Source organism: Motacilla alba, chromosome 4 (genome assembly GCF_015832195.1).
Source record: "Motacilla alba alba isolate MOTALB_02 chromosome 4, Motacilla_alba_V1.0_pri, whole genome shotgun sequence".
NCBI lineage: Eukaryota > Metazoa > Chordata > Aves > Passeriformes > Motacillidae > Motacilla > Motacilla alba.
Window position 1 is genome coordinate 60,191,598 of NC_052019.1, and position 20,904 is coordinate 60,212,501.

Below are 20,904 nucleotides of genomic sequence, written 5' to 3' on the forward strand. Positions count from 1 at the left end.
ATAAAGGTGCCTGTGTAGCTGTTAGATTTTTTCTTTGTCTGCCAGTGGTGACACAGTGTTTGCTGTTGGAGAAGGGAAGCATGTGCTTAGAGGTTCATGCTTTTTTGCCACCAGAAGCTTAGAGATGCTGGACTTCTGTGTGCTGCTGCTTTTCAGCTTCTTCGGGGTACCCAGAATTTTGAGCAATCCAGAAGTGATTCCCAAAGTTTCAGCATATTTGCTTTGGTGTATATTGCATAACTCTGTTTTGGATAATACTGCCTGTAGCTGTTTTTTTAATGACTTAGTTTGTAAGTGGAATTGTTGTCTTTTAGTGATAAACTGTACAATGTTTGTTGCTCCTTTATAAAAAAAAGGCTGTACAAGAATCCTTCTATTAGTTCTGCCTTTCACTTATGAAAAATGTGGTGAATAAAGCAATGATGGGAATGCACACTTTATCATTTACAATATGTAATAGATGGCTTTGTCCTCAGTCATAAGTCTGACACATAATTGATGTGCACCTGAAGCAGCCATTCTATAAATAATTCCACATATTATAATTTCCTTGATATAGGTTTGTGACTTCCATTGATCTTAGTGACATGCACAGTTCAGAATGAGAAAAATCAATATATCATCCCCTCTGTATCAAGTGCTTGTAATTCACATCATATTATAATCCTGTTTATAATGTCTCCACCACTTCCAAGTCACTTTTTAGAGGCATCAATATTCTTATTTTTCCCTTCACCCATACATGAATGTTTCCTGTCATTCAGTGTTAACTCTATTCCAAGAGACAGAGAGGCACAAAACTGATTAACCTGAGTTCATTGCAGTACCTGTCACATGATTCTATTTTTTTGTCTTGAGAGCTGGCTGTTGTTAAGGGAGAATGGACTCTGGTGGGCAATGCATAATGAAGCAGCTCTGTAAAAAATAGATTCTTTTTTTCCTTTTTTTTTAAATTTAGTTCTTTTCTGAATCTATTTAGCTTTATTGTTTCAGTGACAGGCTCCCTTTTGGAGGCTGTGGGTAGTGAATAACCTCAGAATCTCCTGTCATTGAGCATGTTTCCAATAAAGCCTCAAAGTAGTAACAAACAAAGGAAATGACAAATCCACTGTCTATGGTGAATCCTCCATGCTGTCAGCCTTATAATCATTCTTTGCAGGGCACAACACCTGTCACATATTTCTGACATTGAATACAAAATTTGACTCAATGTGGGACACACTGTTTCCACTTGACATGGTTAAGGATATTTCAGGGTATTTTAGATAAATTGCCTATCAAAAATCTCACTGAAGCACAAGTTCAAAGAACGAATTATCTGGACAAACAGTATTGGCCTTTTGATGAGCCAGTTATGAAGAAAATATCTCCTTTTTTAAAGAGCTGTTTGAGGACAGTTTTGCTTAAAAATGAGTGAGTTGAGGAGGAGGAATAGCTGTAATAGCTCTTTAATCAGGGACTTTCAGGTGTTCTGGGTGTTGAGGTGGACCTTGGCCAGGGAAGAGCCTGTACCAAATACCAGAGCTGTAATTGCCACATGGACTAGGAAGGAGGAGCAAAGGGACAGGATTAGAGACAGGGATGATCCATGTGCAAATCTCTCTGTGCCTTTCACCCATCTCCCAGCTTTCACCCTGCCTCTGTGAGCTTGCGGCAAGACATGCAGCTCATGAGGAGTCACATAGAAGAGGAGGCACAAGTTCTCCTCTAGCCTTTTTCCTGGCCCATCTGACCTTCTCCACCTTTTCTTTTCTCATTTAAAAGTATAAGCACAGAGCTAACAAAACTTTAAAAAGGCAAGCCTGACTTCCAGTATAGATTTTTACATCATTCTATGGCTCTTTAGAAACTTAACATCTCTATTTTGAGGTGGAAACTGTAGATGATTTGCATCACCTGGTGTACTGATAGGAGCCTGGGCATTAAGTAACAGTAAGGTCCAGTTTTGGTGCATTGAACTGCCATCCATTGTTTTTTTCTAAAACTAAATTACTGGTTTGAGGTATGGCTGGCTGGTTTTTCTCCTGTTCAGAGTCTGGGCTCTGGCCTCAGTCACAGCACAGAGCGAACAGCAGAGCCAGTCCTCTGCCTCATGGTTTTGGCTTCATGTTATAGTAGTCATCCTCTGCAAGGGAAAAGGATAGCAAGGAAAACCCTTATCCAGCTCCTTGACCTGGCATATGTTGAATCCTCAAAGTAAGTACCTGCTGAATTTTAACAAGGCTTTGTTCAGAAGAGATCTGAAAGTCTCACAGGAGCATGCTCTTTTGATAGTTGCATCTCTCACATCTTTATTATCTTGGTGCAGAATATCAAATCCTGTTCTTCAGCATGGGGGTACTAGTAATTCTCTCAGAAAATAGGGGGGAAAAAAGATGTATTTTTTTCTTCTCTAAATGACATTGTAAGTTTAAATTTTCCCATTCAAAATGAACTAACAATTGTGAGTAGACTCTAAATAGAAAGCATTGTGTAGCCTTAATTATAATTACCTTTCCCCTGGAACCTGTAATAATATTCTTGGACCAATCACTTGGGAGGAAAGGGTGTTCAAGGGAAAACACTGAAAACCCTTGCCACTCTTTGCAAAGAATATTAGGGAAGTGACTCAGTATACATCAATGTAGCAGGCAGTAAACAAGAATTCTGAAATAATGCTTAATTTTTCTATCAGTGCGTGAGGGGAAGGTAGAGCCAAAAGAAATCTCTATTGTCTCTAAATTTTGACACCAGTATTTGGGGAGTCAGTCCTTGAAATGCACCTGGTCCTTCTTCAGTGACTACTTAGCGAAGGTGAGCTCTTCAAGAGGACTCAGAACTTGACAGTATATTTTATATAATAGGAAAAGATACTAATATATCAATAGCAGTATACAGTATTTTATTGTGTATTAAAAGAAGTTCCTTTTCAGTTGAAAAAGAAAATTTTAGGCAACATTTAGGTTTCAGCTTTGTGACAAGAAACAACCCTTGATTCCCTGTGATCTTTTTGCTGAAGGGCCCCTTTTCCCTTTGGCTTCAGGTTGTGCGTGCCAGAGTTCTCCAAAGAAGAACTCGATTAATGGAATTCCAATCAAAAACTTGCTCTACTCTGAGTTGTTCTGCTCTGATTTGAACTTTTAATTTCTCACTGAGATATTAATGAGATAAGCAATCTGTTAAGTAGCCCAAAATTGTATTTGTCATATCTTGATCCAAATGAGAGTATAGAGAACTGAGCTTTGTCCTTACTCTCTGTCAATATTTTAATTATTCAGTATAGACAGTGAGAATAATATGAAATTAATTACCATGTGCACTCTATGGTCACTTAATTTTTAAAACCAGCCCAATGAAAAAACCTTATCTGATAAATTTGCTTTCCCATTTAGTGCCACAGTCTGTGTTTGGATGCTTAATAGTGCAGAACTTAATTTAAACACTGCATTTGATTAATTACAGAACAAAAAAACCAAACAAACAAAAACAAAGAACCTTTTTTTTTCTAATGAAAATGTTTCTGTCACTTTTGACATACATATATTGCAGGCCCATAGTTCTGGATTTCACCTGTCATGATTGGACAAATCTAGCATGGAAGTAGTTAGATTATTGTAAAATATTGTTTGGTGTTCGCTTTTGCAATTCTTCTAGTTGTTTATGGAAAACTTCATTAATTTTCTCATTCATTTAGTGCTTTATTGCTTATTTAGAGCTTCCATGAAAGACTAGGTCTTAGCAGAAATCAACGACCAGATGTATTATAATCAACTAACTGAGCGATACCAGGTTTTTTCCTGTTACATTTCACTTTAATTAAGATTTCCTGGAAGAGTGTGTGGGAAAAGTCCTGTATGCATATTCATTATCTGTTGAAAATCCAAGTCCTACAGCTGAATTACCATGGCTTTGGCCATGTTCAGCTAAATCTCAGGAAGAGCAATACTGCCAAATCTAAAATATAGATAAGAAAGAAGCAGGAAATGACAGTAAGAGGGCAGTAGTAGCATACAATAGCTAGTTAAAGCTGTCAAACATGAAATCTCTTCAAGAAGTTATTGGCCTCTAAAACAGTGTTCTTCTTGAACTCGGACAGGGAGGGCTCTCTTCTTGAACCTGGACAGGGAGGACTCATAACTTCCTGTCTGCAGTCCCAGCAACCTACAGACTGTCTAAAGGTTGGAGGGGGGCACAAAAAGGAGAAACAACCAGCTGCTCTTCCAAAAAAAGGTGGTTTTGTAATAGAAGATTCTGCATTCCTTCAGGAGAAAGATGGTGGAGTGTCAGGCTATAGCTCTGGCTGGCTTGTGAAGGAAGCAGGTAACAGACATTTCTAGGTTTATCTTTTCTCTTATTTTAGACTCCCTTGATCCCTTCATAAACTTAGTTTCTTTTTGTAGGAATGCTCCCTGGCTCGGATAATCATCTTTTCTTGTCCAGCAGCCTGGTTTTAGTTTTTTTTCATAAGTTCCATCCCTTGGGATGCTGTGCTGGCTCAGGGCCAGCCACCATCTCTGGGGACTAGCCTACTGCTTATTATGTACATGACATGGGAGAATCCAGCATTCAATCTCCATATTATCTTTTTCCATTTATTATTATTATGCATTCATAAGGCGCCCTGGCACATTCTGTTATACAACTGTGCTTTCAAGTAGTTAGGGTCCTATTCAACTTTAGACACTGGATCTGAAATTTTCTATCTCAGGTTCTTTAGGGAAAGAATCTAAAATCATATTGGATACCAAAATAAAAGGAGAGATGTAATTGTGTGTCATTGTCACCCCCCATATTTTATAACCATAATTTGAGGAACTGTCTTCGATGTATGGGGGTTTTCTCCCTTCAGTCTGCTGCTGTTTTCTTTTTGCAATGAGCATTTCCCTGTTTCTTACTCTCTTGAAGTAACATCTTGGTGTGTGGTATTTTTATAGAAACTCTTTTGACAGTGGCCTTTCTCAGTTCATCTGAGGGAGTTAGTTTTAGTAGTAGTTTCTACTTGTTGCTTTCTGTTGCTTTCTGTGGCAGCTCTGGTTTGGTGAGTGACATTTCATAAGTGTGTCCTTATCATTACAGCAGCCACTGGTGACCTTTCACTGGAATAGCTAGCAGCTACAAGTTCTTTCTTAGTGTTTACCTGCAGTACAAGTCCTGGTAGCTGTTTGCAGTGGAGTGACCAGAGGAGTTTCCATTTGGATTATTATGTACCTATTATGTATTTCCTACTTTCATGATGTTATCTGCAGTCAGCTGGAACTAAACCCAGTAATGGAGCCAGCAGTATTATATTGCTATCCCATTCTCTGGATCATCCAGAGATAAAGCTGGGAGATAATTTTGGGAACTTGCATTCTTAATAGCAGAAGTCTCTACAATAATTTGTATGAATAGGAAGCACGTGTTTATAAGGAAGTTAATGCAAAGGAAATGTTGGAGTCCTCCCAAAGTGCACAGCCAACTCCACAGTTGACTCCTAATGCTAGAACAATTAAAGTAATTTCTGCAGCCCTGGGACTTAGAGGTGCTGCAGTTGTACTGTGGTTCTAAACATACCCCTAATGCCAAAATCACTGGGTGTTGCCTTTCTGATTGCAAAGGCAGGCGACCTGGTTCCGATGAAACAGCACGGCGACCTAATACCCTCAAGGTCGCTCGGGCCAGTAACAAGACGCTAACACCAATGTGGTGGACGGTTAAAGGCATTTATTGCTTCTTCTCGTGGGGTTATATACTCTAGGGTACTTCACTACGTCAGGAGGGGGTCTTACAACACTTCCTGGGTTAGTAGAGAGTGGAAAATTACTGGCTATGTTAGTCGGGGCTACACATTCCAAGGGTGATGGCTTATCTTAGGGGATTAGGGAAGAGACATTCCTGTAACTTTCCGTAACAGCCCGAAATCTTCCGAGCGCCTTTCCCTACCTACTACATCTCCCCCCCCCCCCCCTTTCACAAAAGAATGAGGTAATCATATACATAGGCACTGAAATGAGGTAGAAGGTTGGGGTTTTGACAAGGGAAAAAGGGTTTGGAAACCTGAGTAAGTTTTTGCCAGGCAAGTTTAGGAAATCTTGTGACTGGCAGTGTTCCCTGATGAATTCACAGCATTTGATGTTGGCCTACGAACAGGATGTTAGCCCCTTCTAGGCGGGTTTGAACGAATGAGACTTGTTCAGCAGGCATGGTCCGAAGGTAATAGCTAAAAGTAGCATTGCCAATGGGCCTACCAAAGTAGAAATTAGGGTGGTTAACCATGGTGATCGGTTGAACCAGGATTCGAACCAGCCCTGCTGAGCTTCCCTGTCTTTTTGTCTCTGAGCCAGTCTGTTTCGGAGTTCTGCCATGGAGTCTCTGACGACTCCCGTGTGGTCCACGTAGAAACAGCATTCTTCTTTCAAGGCGGTGCACAGGCCTCCTTGCTGCATGAACAGGAGGTCCAGTCCTCGCCTGTTCTGCAGGACCACTTCTGAGAGTGAGGAGACTGACTTCTCTAGGAAGGAAATGGATTTCTCAATCCTCTGCAAGTCCTCGTCAATGGTCATCTGTAGCTGAGACAGACCTTGATGTTGCGTCGCTAGGGCTGAGACACCTGTTGCCGTTCCAGCTGCTCCTAGGCCAAGCAGCATTGCGATAGTTATTCCCGTTATTATTTCTCTTTTGTGGAGCCGGCTGGGTTCCTCGAAAAGGTGGTACACCTCTTCGTCTGAGTGGTACACCTCTTCGTCTGAGTGGTACAGGACCCTAGGAACAATCAGAACTTGGACACAGAAGTCGTTAGAATCATTGAATTTGGGAAGGAATACACAAGGACTTACTCCAGATCTCTGACAAACCCACATCCCAGATGCAGATGGGACTACCCACTTATTTTTTTTACTGTTGGGCTTTACAACTACTGGGCAGTGCTTTGGCTGTGCATCTGCAGTGCTGTTCCTGTGCCCTGGTCTAGGTTTACTTCCCCGCCAGCTTGTCTCCTCTCCCCAGCCTGGATGCTGCCATGTGTGTATTGTCTTCCAGCAGTGGGAAAAGCACTTGGCTTTTCTCCTCTGTTGGAGATGCTCCTAATGCCCCAGGAAGGTACTAGAGCATGTTTCTACCTCTGCAGTGTCTTGTGATTCCAGGCAAGGCTTAGCCAAGATTTAAAGTCCCTTAGGCCAGGGAGATCAGAGTGTGGGAAGGGAATCACTGTTCCCTCTCTCTTCTGTTAAGGGATGACATACTTTGTTATATGAACCAGCCTCTTTTTTTAGGTTACCTCTTACTAAGGTAGACAATGCCTTTGCATGTGGTACTCAGGAACTTCACTTATTGTTCTGTGAAATTATTGTGTAGTACATATATAAGAAATCTTCCTTTTCTGCCCCTCTTATTCATCATATGGGTTTCCTGATGTATCATCAGCTTTAATTTCATGCTACAGCCTCCCCTTGACTGCACCTTTCCTTACACTTGTGAAAACATTGTCATGTTTGAGCCTTCTTATCCCACATTTCAATTTAGCCGAACTGTCCTAAGTTGATAAGGAAGTTAGTTTTTTCGGGATTTTGTGGTCAAACCAATCAGTGCTTAGATTTGAATACTGGCACCTGGTGTGGCCCCTGAAGACATGGATACGCCTCTGAGAACACAGAGGGTTAAAAGCAGAGAACTCCCAGGGGAACTCTCTCTTGGTTCCAGTCGGTGAAAGAGGTCGGGCGACCCCTGCCCAGCTGCGGACTGGGTGGGGGAGGGAAGCCTTGCGGCCGTGGTGAGGTAGGCCGGAGCCTTGGACAGAGAAGTGGGGCCAAGGCCCCTGCGGGATGGAAGGGTGGAGGAACCCAGAGGGGCATCGGGAAGCACCTCCCCACCCCCCCCCATCCCCACCGGGAGAGAGAGGAGAGAGCCTGTGTGCCTGTGCCTGTGCCACCTTGAAATTTGATATCCTGTGCCGGCAGCACGGCCGAAGGAGAAGGGAGGTGGTGCGGGGAGAAGGTGCCGGCAGCCGTGGGAGTTCTGGGCAGGCAGAGCCTGAGATTTTAACCCTTTTCCCGGACAATGAAAACTTTACAAAACACTAATCCTCCTTGGTTTGAATGAGAAGAGAGACAGACATGAAACGGAAGGAAATTGGCGAGTGTGGTGAAGGTCTGAGCAAGTGAAAGATGTCAGAAGAAGATGGGGAAAAACCTAGGTGGGAGGAGATGATGGAGTGGCCTTCGGCTGGACTTTCCTTGTATAGCCATGGACAGAGGCCTTTTTTTTTTTTTTTCCTGTAACACAGAGGCTGCATTTGGGGGGAGGCAATGGCTTGGAGCCAAGAGAGTGCAGTGATGTTATGTGGAGGATTGGCATGAACAGAGACGACAGATGAGGAGGGTGTGGTTGGTGCCCTCTGTCCTCAGTGAACAAGAAGATCTCTGTTCTCAAGCCCCCTCGGCCCCAGGGGGTGAATCGGTGGGACTTGTGTCCTGAAAGTGAGAGACTGTTGCTTTTTTTTTGGAACTGGGCAAAGCATCCTTAAAAGCAGCTCTGGTAGAAGCAGCTCTGGTCCATGCACAGTAGTGAGAGCACTGTACATGGAAGGAGGATGTCACGATGGCAGATCTTCTCTGGGCGGTGCCAGGTGTGACACAGGTTTCAACTGTGTTTTCTGTGGTAGACTATGGTACAAGAGAGACTCCTCTCTCCCTTGATGAACCGAGAATTTATCATCTGAGAGGTGGTAACCTGACTGAGAGTCCTAGGTTTTGTCTCACTGTGCTGTGTTGGAAGTTTGGGTGGGGGGAGGGGGAATGTTTTAGAAGGTTTTCATTTTGAACTCTGTGTGTTCATTTTATTATAGTTGTAGGTTAATAAAATTTTTTTTCCCCCTTTATTTCTAAGCTTGAGCCTGCTCTGCTCTTATTTCTGGTCACATCTCACAGCAGCCACTGGGGAGAATATATTTTCATGGGGGCACTGGTGTTCTGCCAGTGTCAAACCATGACACTGAACTCAGTCCCTGTGCCCAAAGAGGGAATGCACAGATTCCTCTTCCTTCCCCTCACACCAAGAGCTAGCATGTACTCTTTGCTTCTAGAGAAAGACAGGCTAAAAAAGGCATCACCTAATTATTATCTGCAATAGATCAGTGAGATGCACCTTTAAAGATAGACTTCAAAAATATATATATATTTACTCTTCAGCCCCACTCCAGTCAGCATTTTTCAGATTTGAGGAACTTGTTTAGATTACTAAAACATTGAAAAGACTAAGGTGTAATCTGATCACACAGTCATGTATTTTATAAAACCCTGTTGTAGGATCATCTGGTTAATAGTTTGTGTCGTGGGTGAACTGAAAAGTCTGATGAAAATATATAATTCCTGTCAAAATTATGTTGAGGTATATATTTGTTTTGCAACAAGAATTCCAAAATTGGTGATTTTTTTAATTTAGATCCCTTTATAACTCTTTCATAAGTGTTGACAGCGGAGCATCTACAGAATACAAAGTAATCAGCTCATAAAGGTTTGCAACTTCCAGCAAACTGCCTTGTGGTGGTGTGGTAAGTAGAATATGTGAGGGTCCAGAGTAGTTTGTTGTGGTTTTCTTATGTTTTTGGTTTTGTTTCTTTTGGGTTTTAGCTCATGTAGTTTAACCAAGATGGCATAGTCTCTGTTCTAAGTTTATTTCTGCTAAATGGCCTCAGGAAAGCAAATAAAAATGGCTAAACTGGCACTATGGCAGAGGCATTATTGGCTGGTTTTGAAGTGATTAAAGTAGCATCAGGCAGAGGCAAGCAGCTACAACAATATCTCATTCTCAAAGATCCATGAAATGATTCTGAAAATCCACAAGAGACTGCTTTGATAATATTGGTTATAACTGATTTGAATATTTATTCCACTTGCACTTTTTAAAGTCAAATGTTTTTTTACTTAAAAAGCTTATAATTGACAACCAAAGGGCAAGAGAAAGAAATGCACTTGGATCTCTTTCAATTTTAAAGTGGGAGAAAACTAGTGTAGAGGTGCCAAGTCCCTTATTACATCATAGTCCTTCCTTTGTTTGAAATAAAATTTGAATCTACTTTTTCTTTAAAAGAGCTTCTTCTCATAGACTGTTTTGCTTTAAATAAGAGTTCTTTTGCTGTATTTGAATGTGCAATAGCAAAGCTTGTAAATAATGTTCATTCCCTTACTGGCATTCACCATTCTGCCTAGTACTAATTCTCTTTTCACACTACCTTTTTACTACTTGGGTTAATGCTGACATAGCAAATGCAGCAACACTGGCTGCACTATTCAAGGTTCTCTGCCTTCTGGACATTGCTGAACTGGTGTGTAAGCTTCTGAGTGTTGATTGATAGGCTTCCCTCAACATCATCCTGAATAAAGTCCTCTCTTGCTTTCCTGCTGCATGGTCACCTCAGGGAGAAGGCTGCTCCCTCTGTCATCTTTTTCTGGAAAAATTTACTACAACAATAATATTATCAGCAAATTTGTAGACGATCACCTTAAACTTAGTTTGACATTTATTTGCCATGTGAAGATGCTTTCTGAATTTATCTTTAAAGTAAGTTGGCACATATCAGACCACTATGATGCTGTTCATTTTCTCTTGTGCCGTGCAAGCAGCCCAAGATGTGCTGCCAGGTTGAGGCATTTTGCTTTTACTTCTGTAGGATTGTTTTTCCCCTGTTAAGTTGCATTGCTACGTTCTTAAATACTGTTGTGCTCTTGTAGCAGCTCACATCCTTCTGCTCTTTCTTGGAGGGAAAAGTACAATACTTCATAGAATCATGGAATGGCTTGAGTTAGAAAGGACCTTAACAGTCACTTTATTCCAACCCCCTGCCATGGGCAGGGACACTTCCACTAGACCAGGTTGCTCCAAGCCCCATTCAACCCGGCCTTGAACACTTCCAGGGATGAGGCATCCACAATTCCATTAAGCCCTTAGTGTGAATACAGCCTTATGCTTCATGCTGTCTTTGCTCTACAGAAGAATTAGAATACTGTGTTGTGACTGTGGTTATTGTCTGTCTGACTGTAATTTGTATAATTTCAATCTAGTAGAGCAAATGTCAATAAAATATTTTTCTGGCTAAAGGGGATTGAAATCACCTTTTGGTGATTCTTGACAAGACAACATTGCATACATCAAAGCTTTGCTTCCCAAGGATGTTGGTCTGTGTTATAGGGCACATAATATTCACACACACTCACACATAATTATATGCAAATACAGAAATGTAGGAATTGGTACATTTTAGTTTGTCACATTGCTGATTAATTACATGACTTAATGAAGCTAATTATTTTAAATGGCTTACAAACTTTGCAAATGTTTTTCCAAGACAGGAAACTGGTTTTAGAGTATTTTATTTCTGCATCACTGTGGTTTCTGATTGGCAGTTAAAAGGTAATTAAAACACTTGAGACTTTCATGTCCTGTGTTGCCCTGTAGGTTTATTATCTTCATATGATGATCCTTGTTTGTAGATGAAGATTTTGGTGGGATAGAAGCTCTAGGAAAATGTCGTCATTTCATGCAATATGATCAATCTCCTGTTCTTGGTTTTCAGAGAAACTTGAGTGGTAACATTTTTCAAATAAGGCACATTTTGTCACTTTTACACCAAGGGTATTCACTGGCAAGACAATGCTGAGCACTGTAGTGTAGAAAGGTATTTGTAGGCTTAGCTGACTTTTAAAAATTCTTTTTGCGACAGATGTATCTCAAATTTTATGTTTTCTATCCCAAAGGCAATCATTCTTCCTGCTGTCACAAAGCATCTTCTTTGTTGCAGCATAGTTGGGATAACAAAACTCATTTCAGTCTCAACTTAATTCCAATATAAAAAACTTGCAATGAGGTGGTAATGAACTTGAACTCAGTACAGATTACCTCCTGCATGCTTACACAGATGTTCAGACACAAGACAGATATTTTCAAGACCTGCTTCTATTCTGAGAGTGTTTTTCTCTTGAGCAGATTAAACCCTGAAATTTTCTGCTTTGCTTGTTACAGTTAATACAGTAACACCATTTGGAGTTCACCTCCTAGGTTTGAATTAGATCTACATAAATACCCAAAAAGAAGAAGAAATAATCATCATGATTATCAGGATGAGATCACTCTAGCAAATAATGAGTTGGTAAGATAAAGAGACTGATCCTCTGAAACAGAGAATGATCAGACCACCTAAAACCATTTGGAAAGCAAAACTCAAACATGTTTCATAGTCCCAGCTGTGCAGTCCAGTGAGTACTGTGTTGATAACAGCCACCATCTTCCTTAAGTGCTTTGAATTTTGACGTGTTTTTCTTTTCCAAAATACTGGCTTGTGCCCCATACACTTACTACACTCAAGGAGAGAAAGCCAAATAATAATAATTTTTGTTTTAGCTGAACTAAAACTGCAATAGCTCTAGCAAAGTCAAAAGAATGACACCAGCAAAACACTGGGTAGAAATTTGCTGTCATAGGCCTCTGGTGAGCCTTGTTCCATGCCCTGCTCTAAGCAGCTTCAGAAGCTGTATGCCAAGTGGGGAACGGAATGCAGATCTTTATGATGCTGTCATCAGTCCTTTCTGGCCGGTCTGCTCTCCACTAACAGTCCACACCAACAGTTAAATTAAAAAGCAACTTCTCCCCATGCATTCAGCTTTTCAGGCACAGATGAGATAGTTCTCCCCAAATGTGGCTCTCTGTGGTGAAGACTTCACTGATCTCTATGCTAATGTGTAACCTGATGGAATAATGGGTCCACACTGGGCTATGAAAAGTCTTAAAAACCTTTTTTCAGACAGGACCAACACCTGGTATTACTGTGGGCTGTTTTATGCAAATACTACAGCTTCATTATTGCACCACAAAATGCATTAGGCATCCCATTTCCTTTGTAAATGAAGCAATGTATTACTTCAATAGCTACTTTTGAAGCTTTCTGCAACTTAAACCACAGATGTTAAAACTGTTGGAATTAAATGAACCCCTTCTGAATTGTAATCCTTGAATAGACTAGAAGGGTTTTTTAATGATAAGGTTTATTAAATGAAATATATATTACAATGGAGTGGAAAAAGTCAAATGATCTTATATGGCAAAAAAAAACCTTGAAGCTCACTATCCATACCCCATTGGGTATGGAATGCCAAAAGAGAAATAAAAGACATTTAATCTTGTTGCAAAGCCAAATGTGCTGTACCACATCATAACATAGCCCAAAACAGACAATTGCTGGCTCGTAAATCTCTTGGTTTTTCTTTTATTCACACTATAGACAAAAATCAAGTCTGTCCTTCAAAAATACTCTGTCTTCAAGTGAGCTTGAAAGTTTATGTTATTATCCATCATGTTTAACTATATTTATGGTGCTAGAGATAAAATCTGAGGCTTGTGAGGTTCATTTTTTAGGTGATGCAGTGCAAGTTCTTTGAAGATGAGAGGGGAAAAAACATTGGGCAGTTGGCATTCGAGAAGTTATTTCCAAACACCTCTGAATTCAGTGCAACACTTAAAATCAAGCTGTTTCTATCATAAAACTTCAGATACCTATGAATGCCTAGTTAAGGACTCAAGTTCCCAATATTCTCCTGAGGGGGGGATGGTTAGTAGCCTGATTTAGGGGCCCTGAGTCATCCTGAGGGTGTTCTGTAGAAGTAGAGGAAGCCTGGGCTGTTAAATTTGTCACACAAAGACTTGCCACTCATGGTTAGGGAATGTTGCCTTTTAAAGGAGTTGGATCAGATCTCAGAAGTGTATTCTGTAGTTATCATGGTAAACAGTTGAAGGTAAAATTAAGGTATGAGGGCAAAACTTAGCATGAGGAAAATTTTGCTGATTTAGCACCTGCTGTGCTTTTAAACATATGCTTGTCACTAGACATTAATTTATTTAATGAGGTCAAGGAAGCCAGAAGTTATTAAAAAGAAGAAATGTGTAAGAAACCAAATGTGTACTGTTAAGTTGGTGTTTAAACTTTAGCTACTACAACCTATTGGCTGCTTCCTTTCCTTATTTGCTCAGTTCATATGATAAAATAACTACTGCATGCTTTGAAATAAGGGTAAAAGTCCACTTTGGTTACTTTCCTTGTTTACATAGAGAGCAGTAGCCATTAAGCGATGTAGTTATAGTGCCCTTATCCTAAATTGTTGTTTATTTTCATAGAAAAACTTTATTTGATAACTCTTCTGGACAAAGTTACTTCAGCTTGCATAACTTCAGCAACATTTGAATTCTGCAAATATTTAGCCATTTTGAGTAGATACATGTGCAGAAGTTATACTTCTATAATGAAGAATACTTTTTCAGTATTTCAATAAATGTTGCTCTAGTTTTTCTATCATTGTGATTTGATGTGTTTATTTTTGAAAAAAACTTATAATCAGTGTTCCTTAGTAAACATATGCTGCTAATAACTTGGAGGCAGAGGAAGCTTTCTAAATAAAGTATGTCCTTTTTATGGAAGTAAGTGTTTGGTAGAGAGCTCTTTCCTTGCCCTCAGGTTGTCTCTTGCTTCTTCAGTTGTTAAATTATTCTGTACTCAAGAGAACATTATTGGTCAAATCTAAACCCATTATTTTTCCACTGAAATTTCCATTATCTGTGAGCAATTCCATCTTGGGGATGATTATAATGTTTTTCATTTTCTGTAGTGTTCTGCATGTGTTTCATTACTATGCACCAGACATGGGAAAATATAATTTATTATTTCATTCACCAAAATACTCTATGTGCATTGATGAGTATTCTTGTCTGACAAGTGCAGCTGCTGGCCTGCACTCACATGTCTTTCTCTTTATTTGAACCTCGTATCTGCCATTATTAACAATTCATGCAAGCAGCCAAACCAAAGGAAAATAGTTCAAGGAATTCAGAGTGCTTGCTTTAACCAGCTCTTATGTTCTCAGAGAGCAGGAAGGATATTATGAACCACGTGGTACTTAGTGCACAAGCCAACCCTGTCTCCTGTGTACATTAATGAGATAACAAGAGATGCCTGTAACTCAGCAAAGATAATTTTTTTTATTGCTTTTGCTGTTTAATTGCAGCTTTTGTGGTTTATAGATTTTATTTAAGCTGTCAGTAGCATTAATAGCATATTAAACAAACACAGAATTGAATATAAAATAAAAAAGAGATAAATAATAAAAAAGAGATATGCGGACTCATTTCCATGTGTATACCAGGCTCTGACAAGATGATGTGAATTGATAATAAGTTTTTAATAAAGGGTTATTGAGAATAAAGCTGTAAGAATAGTTGAGATCTTTTAAAAAAAAGTGAAATTGTTTAGTTACCAGAAGCCTGTAGGTGCTGTCCAGCAGCCACAGAAGCTCAGGATTATCCAAAAAACAGGGAAAGAATCAGCCTGTTCAGACGTTTTTGGAGAATGACTGCACTTTTTCTTAGTCCACTAGCCATGAGCAAGTGCTAGAGAGGGCTGTGAGTGCTGACATCCCTCACTCACCTGGAAAGGCAGTATTATTCCCAATGAGATTAATGTGGGGTGAGTTGCAATATAATTGAAGGGCGTTAGTATTTATTAGAAATTAAAAAGGAAGCAGAATTCCCTAAAGTCTGACACTATGGGCATTTGGAGAGGATGAAATGTTTCTCATTAACAACCTATGTGCTTTTTGACTGCACTGTAGATTTTTCTGTATGAACACCTATGTGCTTTTTGACTGCACTGTAGATTTTTCTGTATGAACACCTGGCCTCTGGCTCATATTTATTCAATCCAAACACCTGAAGCATATGAATAAGTGTTACTGGTTTTCTTAGTGATTAAAGAAAGCATGGCCAGAAACTTGAGCAATACCAGGATGTAATGTGTCTCAGACTTGTGTTGAGAACTGTATTCTTATAAAGAGAGTGTAAAACTGGAGGTGCTGGCATTGCCCCCAGCACAACCTCAGTCCGTGTAGTCTAATTTTTTGAAGTTATTTCAAAATACAGGGTTTTTCTGGAAAATCTGAGCAGTGTCTATCTAAAGTGGGAGCGCCACGAGATGATGAAACTCTGAAATGTTTCTTAAACTGTTTTCCTTCCAATGTGCATAGTAAGCAGTGAACATAACAGAGTAGAAGAATGCACTGTAGACAAAGATCACTCTCCACTATCCCAGTGAGAGATTTATATCCACTTGCTACCTTCTGTGTCCCATCCTGGGGAAGGAAGGAAATATCCAACATTGCTACTGACATGCTGCTTCCTCAGAAGAAAATAATAATGGATGAATGTTTCCGACAAAATCTTGGATGTTTCAAATTTTTTTTTATGATTTGGATTTTTCATAGGCAAACACCCTTTTTTCCAAATTATAAGCATTTAAAAATAGCATCCATTCCACTTGCTTGTGATTGCAATAGAAAGCCCCATTGCTATTCTGCTTGGCATTTGCATATGCGGCTTGCTAAACATGTGTTTGGGAACATTCATACTTAAAATATCTCAAATCCAGAGACTCCAAAGTTTCAGGAATTGGCAAATTCTGTAGAAGCTCCCAAGGTATTGAAGTTAGATACTCTGGTGAGAATGTTTCCGCACTACTGATTGTTTGCTTGAGAGAACACAGTCTGCAGCACAGGAAAGACTGACTTTATAAAAAAAATTAATATGTATCTGATAGTTCAGTCCAGGTCAGGAAGTAAATTGCCATTTTTTTTCATCTGCCAGAGACTTAGCTCATGGTTAAGCGATGCTGACAGTGTAGTGAACTCGTCTTCTGCTCAGGGAGTCCTAAGCATAGTTCATAGAACTTAGCCTGAGAGCTGCATCTTTGATCTTTGGCAAACTGACAATTAATGTTACTGCACTGAGCAAAACCATTTCCTTCAGCTCTTTGTAACAGGAAGAAAAATGTAGCGTTATTATAGAGAGGAAGATATTTGTACCTGTGCTATAAATTATTTACTCCTTTCTGCCAGAAAATATTTAGGAATGCAGAAGGTAAATATATGGCTTACTGAATTTTTAGTCTTTAGTGATCTCAAATCTTCTGAAAGTCTTTTTTTTCTTGATACTGGCAGCAAAACAGTATGGGCTTTCATCTCTTTATTCTCCCTGTCAGTGGATTGCTATTTTTGCTTAAAAAGTGAATCTGTGCTAATATTGTCTTTGTGAAATACAATGAACTTCTTAACAAATCTGCAGTAGCATTCAAATAAAAATTTCCTTACAAATGCAGCTTAACAACCAAAGAGAAAATGTTTATATTCAATATATTGTTTAAAAGATTTTCGTTTCAATTCTTCTCCTTGGTACTTGGGTGAAGAACAGGCCAAAAAAAAACTTCGACCATCTTCTAAAAAAAAAAACTTCGACCATCAGGCCAGGTGAAGAACAGGCCAAACAAAACTTCGACCATCTTCTAAAAAAATACTGAAACAAAACAAGTAAGATGAAAGAATTACATTCACTCCTAATTTCTCATAGAAAGGTTTATTCCTCTAAGTCTCCGCATTGTACCTTCTAACAGAAAAGACAGCAAATGCATTCAAGGCATTTAAATTAGAATTTTATCCAGCCTTGTCATTTGCCCTGAAGGAAGTACATGGAAAAATAGTGTGTTTCTGATTCAAATAGACTTTTCTTGCATTTTCCAAAGTTCTCTTCAAATCTGCCTGCTAAAGAGAAGAGAAGATGGTTTATTGGTAGTAATGTTTGGATAAAATTTTTAGGTTGCTGCAGTCTGCATCCCAGCCTATGCATTTTTTGGATAGGTTGTTTTGGTTAGCTCCCTACCTAACAAAAACAGGGCTGCATTTTTTGTTCCTGGTAGCAGCTAAAATCAGATTTAGGTGCATTTTTCATTGTGACTGGGTAATCTATATGTGCACAAATTCACCTTGTATAAATATACCCATATACTGTGTGTGCTGCTGAAAGAACAGCTGGGGTCAGAACAGGTAAGATCTCAAACTGGTTTTGTGTTTTCTAAACAATGTATCAGTGTGTTAGGTGAAAGTTTTTAATGAACTGGCGTTATTTAGCTGAAAGGGACTAGCAGTTGCCTGTAATTTATGACTCACATTTTGGTTAATTCCATGAAGTGAGTTGGTGTCATTAATGAGAAGCAGTTGCATTCCTCCTTTCGTATATCTCAAACTGAAGTTGCAGGCAAGAAAACCCAGCAAGTCGCAACATTCAAATTTAGAATTCCTGCTGTACAGCACCCTCCTCCCTTAAAATACCCAAATTAGAGATGCAACATTAAATGATCTTCTGTTTACACCAGCAGTTCTCTGACCTTAATTCTATCATCCTACCCATAGATTTGAACACCTGGAAATGAATGACAGATTTTAAGCATTATCTTTCACTCATGTCTGTTAACTAGTGTAGAAAGCCCTTCCTGCCTCTTAAATCAGCTTTGCTACTTGTCCTCAGCATGGCAAAAAAGACTTAAAAAAATCTTTGCCAAAAGAAAAGGGGTGACTCATGAAGATTTATTTTCATGGTCAACAGAACGTATTTAAACCTGATTAGACATATGAAAGAATTTATCATGGATTTATAATTCACTGTGCTATGTGAGCTAAATGTATAAATACATCTTCAGTAAAACTTTCTTGCTGTGCCAGAAACAGTCTGGAAACAAGTGTGACTCACTAACCAATTATGCCAGTGCCATAACCTTATGGAAGGGAAATGTAAGAATTCAGAGCTTAACTGAAGATAAAACTGTGGGGTTTTGCTTGGTTGTTTTCCTGCACAAAGATATAGACCACATTTGCTTTAGTTTTGGTTGTACATTGGACTGAATTTCAAACTTTGTAAGAGAAGTTTGTCAGGAAAGATTTTGCAGTTTTGTCCTGAGAAATTCCCATATACGTGTAGTCCTAATACTTTATAGAAGAGTGTCTAGGAAGATTATTAGAACCATATTTTTTGATAGAAAGAGAAACCTTTGTAAAATTGATGTGTAATACTGCAGAGCACTGTTGGTAAATAGCAGAATGAAACAGCAAATCCTTTCCTTGGAGTATAATAGAGGTGAAAATCATGTTTCAAAAACTGCTCAGCTGTCTTGATAGGTAAAGAATAATCTCTTCTGCAAGCCCATCACTTTTCAGTTTTGAAGCTAATCTGTCACACAATCACCACAATGACTTTGCAGGACTTGAAGCCTCTGGCCACACTTGTAAATTGAAAACCCCTGGGGATAGATTCTAGAACATGATCTCAGTCATTTTATACAGTGAAATTTTTAAATGTCTCCTGATGCAGTTTTGGCAGATTAAGTGTACTCTCAAGTGATTCCATGGCAGTTTGGGAGTTGGCATGCCCAAGGTACTGTTCCCATGTGGCAGTATCTGCTTGTCCATTTTGGCAGATTAAGGGACACAGGACAGCAAGTCAACTTGGCTTTGCTGTTCAGGTGCTGAGGGTGAATTTAACCTGCTAATGTAGGTGTCTTAAATGGACCAGTGACAAAAATTGTGATTCTAACTGGATTTTTTTTCTTTATGTTTCTTATATTTTCACAATAATAATTATGTCAATGGTATTTTTTACCACATAGATACACTTAATGTTGGGGGAAAAACATTAGAGTTGTGTATTATCCAGTAGCATGTTTTATGCATATTAGATATAAAGCTTGAAACTACCCTTTTTTCATCTGTTCATCGGAGTTAATTGTATGTTAAAAGTAAACATAGACAAATAGTAGGGGTGTTGCTCTGTAGTGAACCAACAATATGGGAGATGTTTCCATAGGCCAAAGCTGGAGTGACTTGTGCCATTTTGTTGCCTGCAGTGCAGAGTGTGTGCCTCTTTCACTTGCTCCGGGAAATCCAAACACAGCTAAGCTGATAAAATAGGTCATAAATTTGCACATTTATAATTATTTTGACTTCAAGGACAACACATACACAGCAAAGCAAAAGAGCAACTGTGTAAATTGAATTTTGACTTCAGCATTCCTTCCAAAGGATCCCTTTCTGTCCCTGTGAGCACATTAGACAACAGGGTTTTCCTGGATATGGTTGTGTGACTGTAAGACCAAGTGTCTCGTTGCCTGTTATTAAATACTGCTGTAAGAGGGTTTCTTTATTAATCTCTTGCTGAACAGTTGCTAATCTGTACAGAACTGTTATGGCCTGTTCCTAATAGTGCTTAAAATCTGTACCCTGTCCACCACAGAGCCTCCAGTAGCTTGCTGTCTCTGACCACCTCCTCAAAATTGAATTTTTAGCTGTGTACAGACTGAAACTCCATAATAGTTTTGAGCTCAAATCCCACAGTTATTTCACTATAGCTGTTTTTCAAGATCCAGGTGTCTTATCATCATGACTGCACCATGAATCTGCTGCTTGGTCCAACTCAGTGCTCAAGCCTCATGGTATATGATATGCTTTCCTTTTTATTTCCTAAATAATGCATTAGAAAAGTCACGTGTTATAACTAAAGAAGGAGAGAAAGGAGTAGGGAAATAGAGGATGCCAGCATAAGCATCAAGAGTAGGGAAAAAGTTGCAGCACAAAAGGTAAAACAGGAGGAGGGGGTTTAGTGTGACAATTTGATAAAACAGATTTGATAAAACAGTCTGGTTTTTTTGGTGTATGTTTAAATAGCAGCTGTCTAAATCACTAACTGAATTCCTCAGTATTCTTAGATCTAAGACTGCTCATCAGTTTCAGCAATTCTAGTTGTTTTGAGCTGAGATTATAGGATCATGTAAGTAGCAAAAATTAATTTCTAGCATCTTCTACTTTATTTTGTGCCATGTAGATTTGAAGGAAAAAATTGTAAGTTATTAAATGTGTATCAGAAAAAGAATAATTGTAAAGATCATTGATACAGAAGATGTCTCTGCTGGTTCCCTTCCCTTATCTTCCATTTTCAAACTATGCAGAACCATTTTTTTGTTCTTAAAATTTGTTGTAGGTTTATTGCATCAACTTTATCTTTCAAAATAAGATTTTGTTTCCCAATATTCCTTTA

The 20,904-nt window shown here is 39.2% G+C and overlaps 1 protein-coding gene across 22 annotated transcripts in view; it reads left to right on the forward strand.

Moving 5' to 3' along the window:
- INPP4B (inositol polyphosphate-4-phosphatase type II B) overlaps positions 1-20,904 on the forward strand; it is a 380,968-nt gene that overhangs the window by 277,081 nt on the left and 82,983 nt on the right. The window contains exon 24 of one of the 22 annotated variants that reach the window (XM_038135227.1): positions 4,104-4,227. The exons of the other annotated variants lie outside the window; for them this stretch is intronic. Coding sequence (XP_037991155.1) covers positions 4,104-4,116 — 13 coding nt within the window. The 3' untranslated portion in view covers positions 4,117-4,227. Of the gene's footprint in view, positions 1-4,103; positions 4,228-20,904 lie in introns of those variants that run through there. 22 annotated transcript variants of the gene reach the window in all.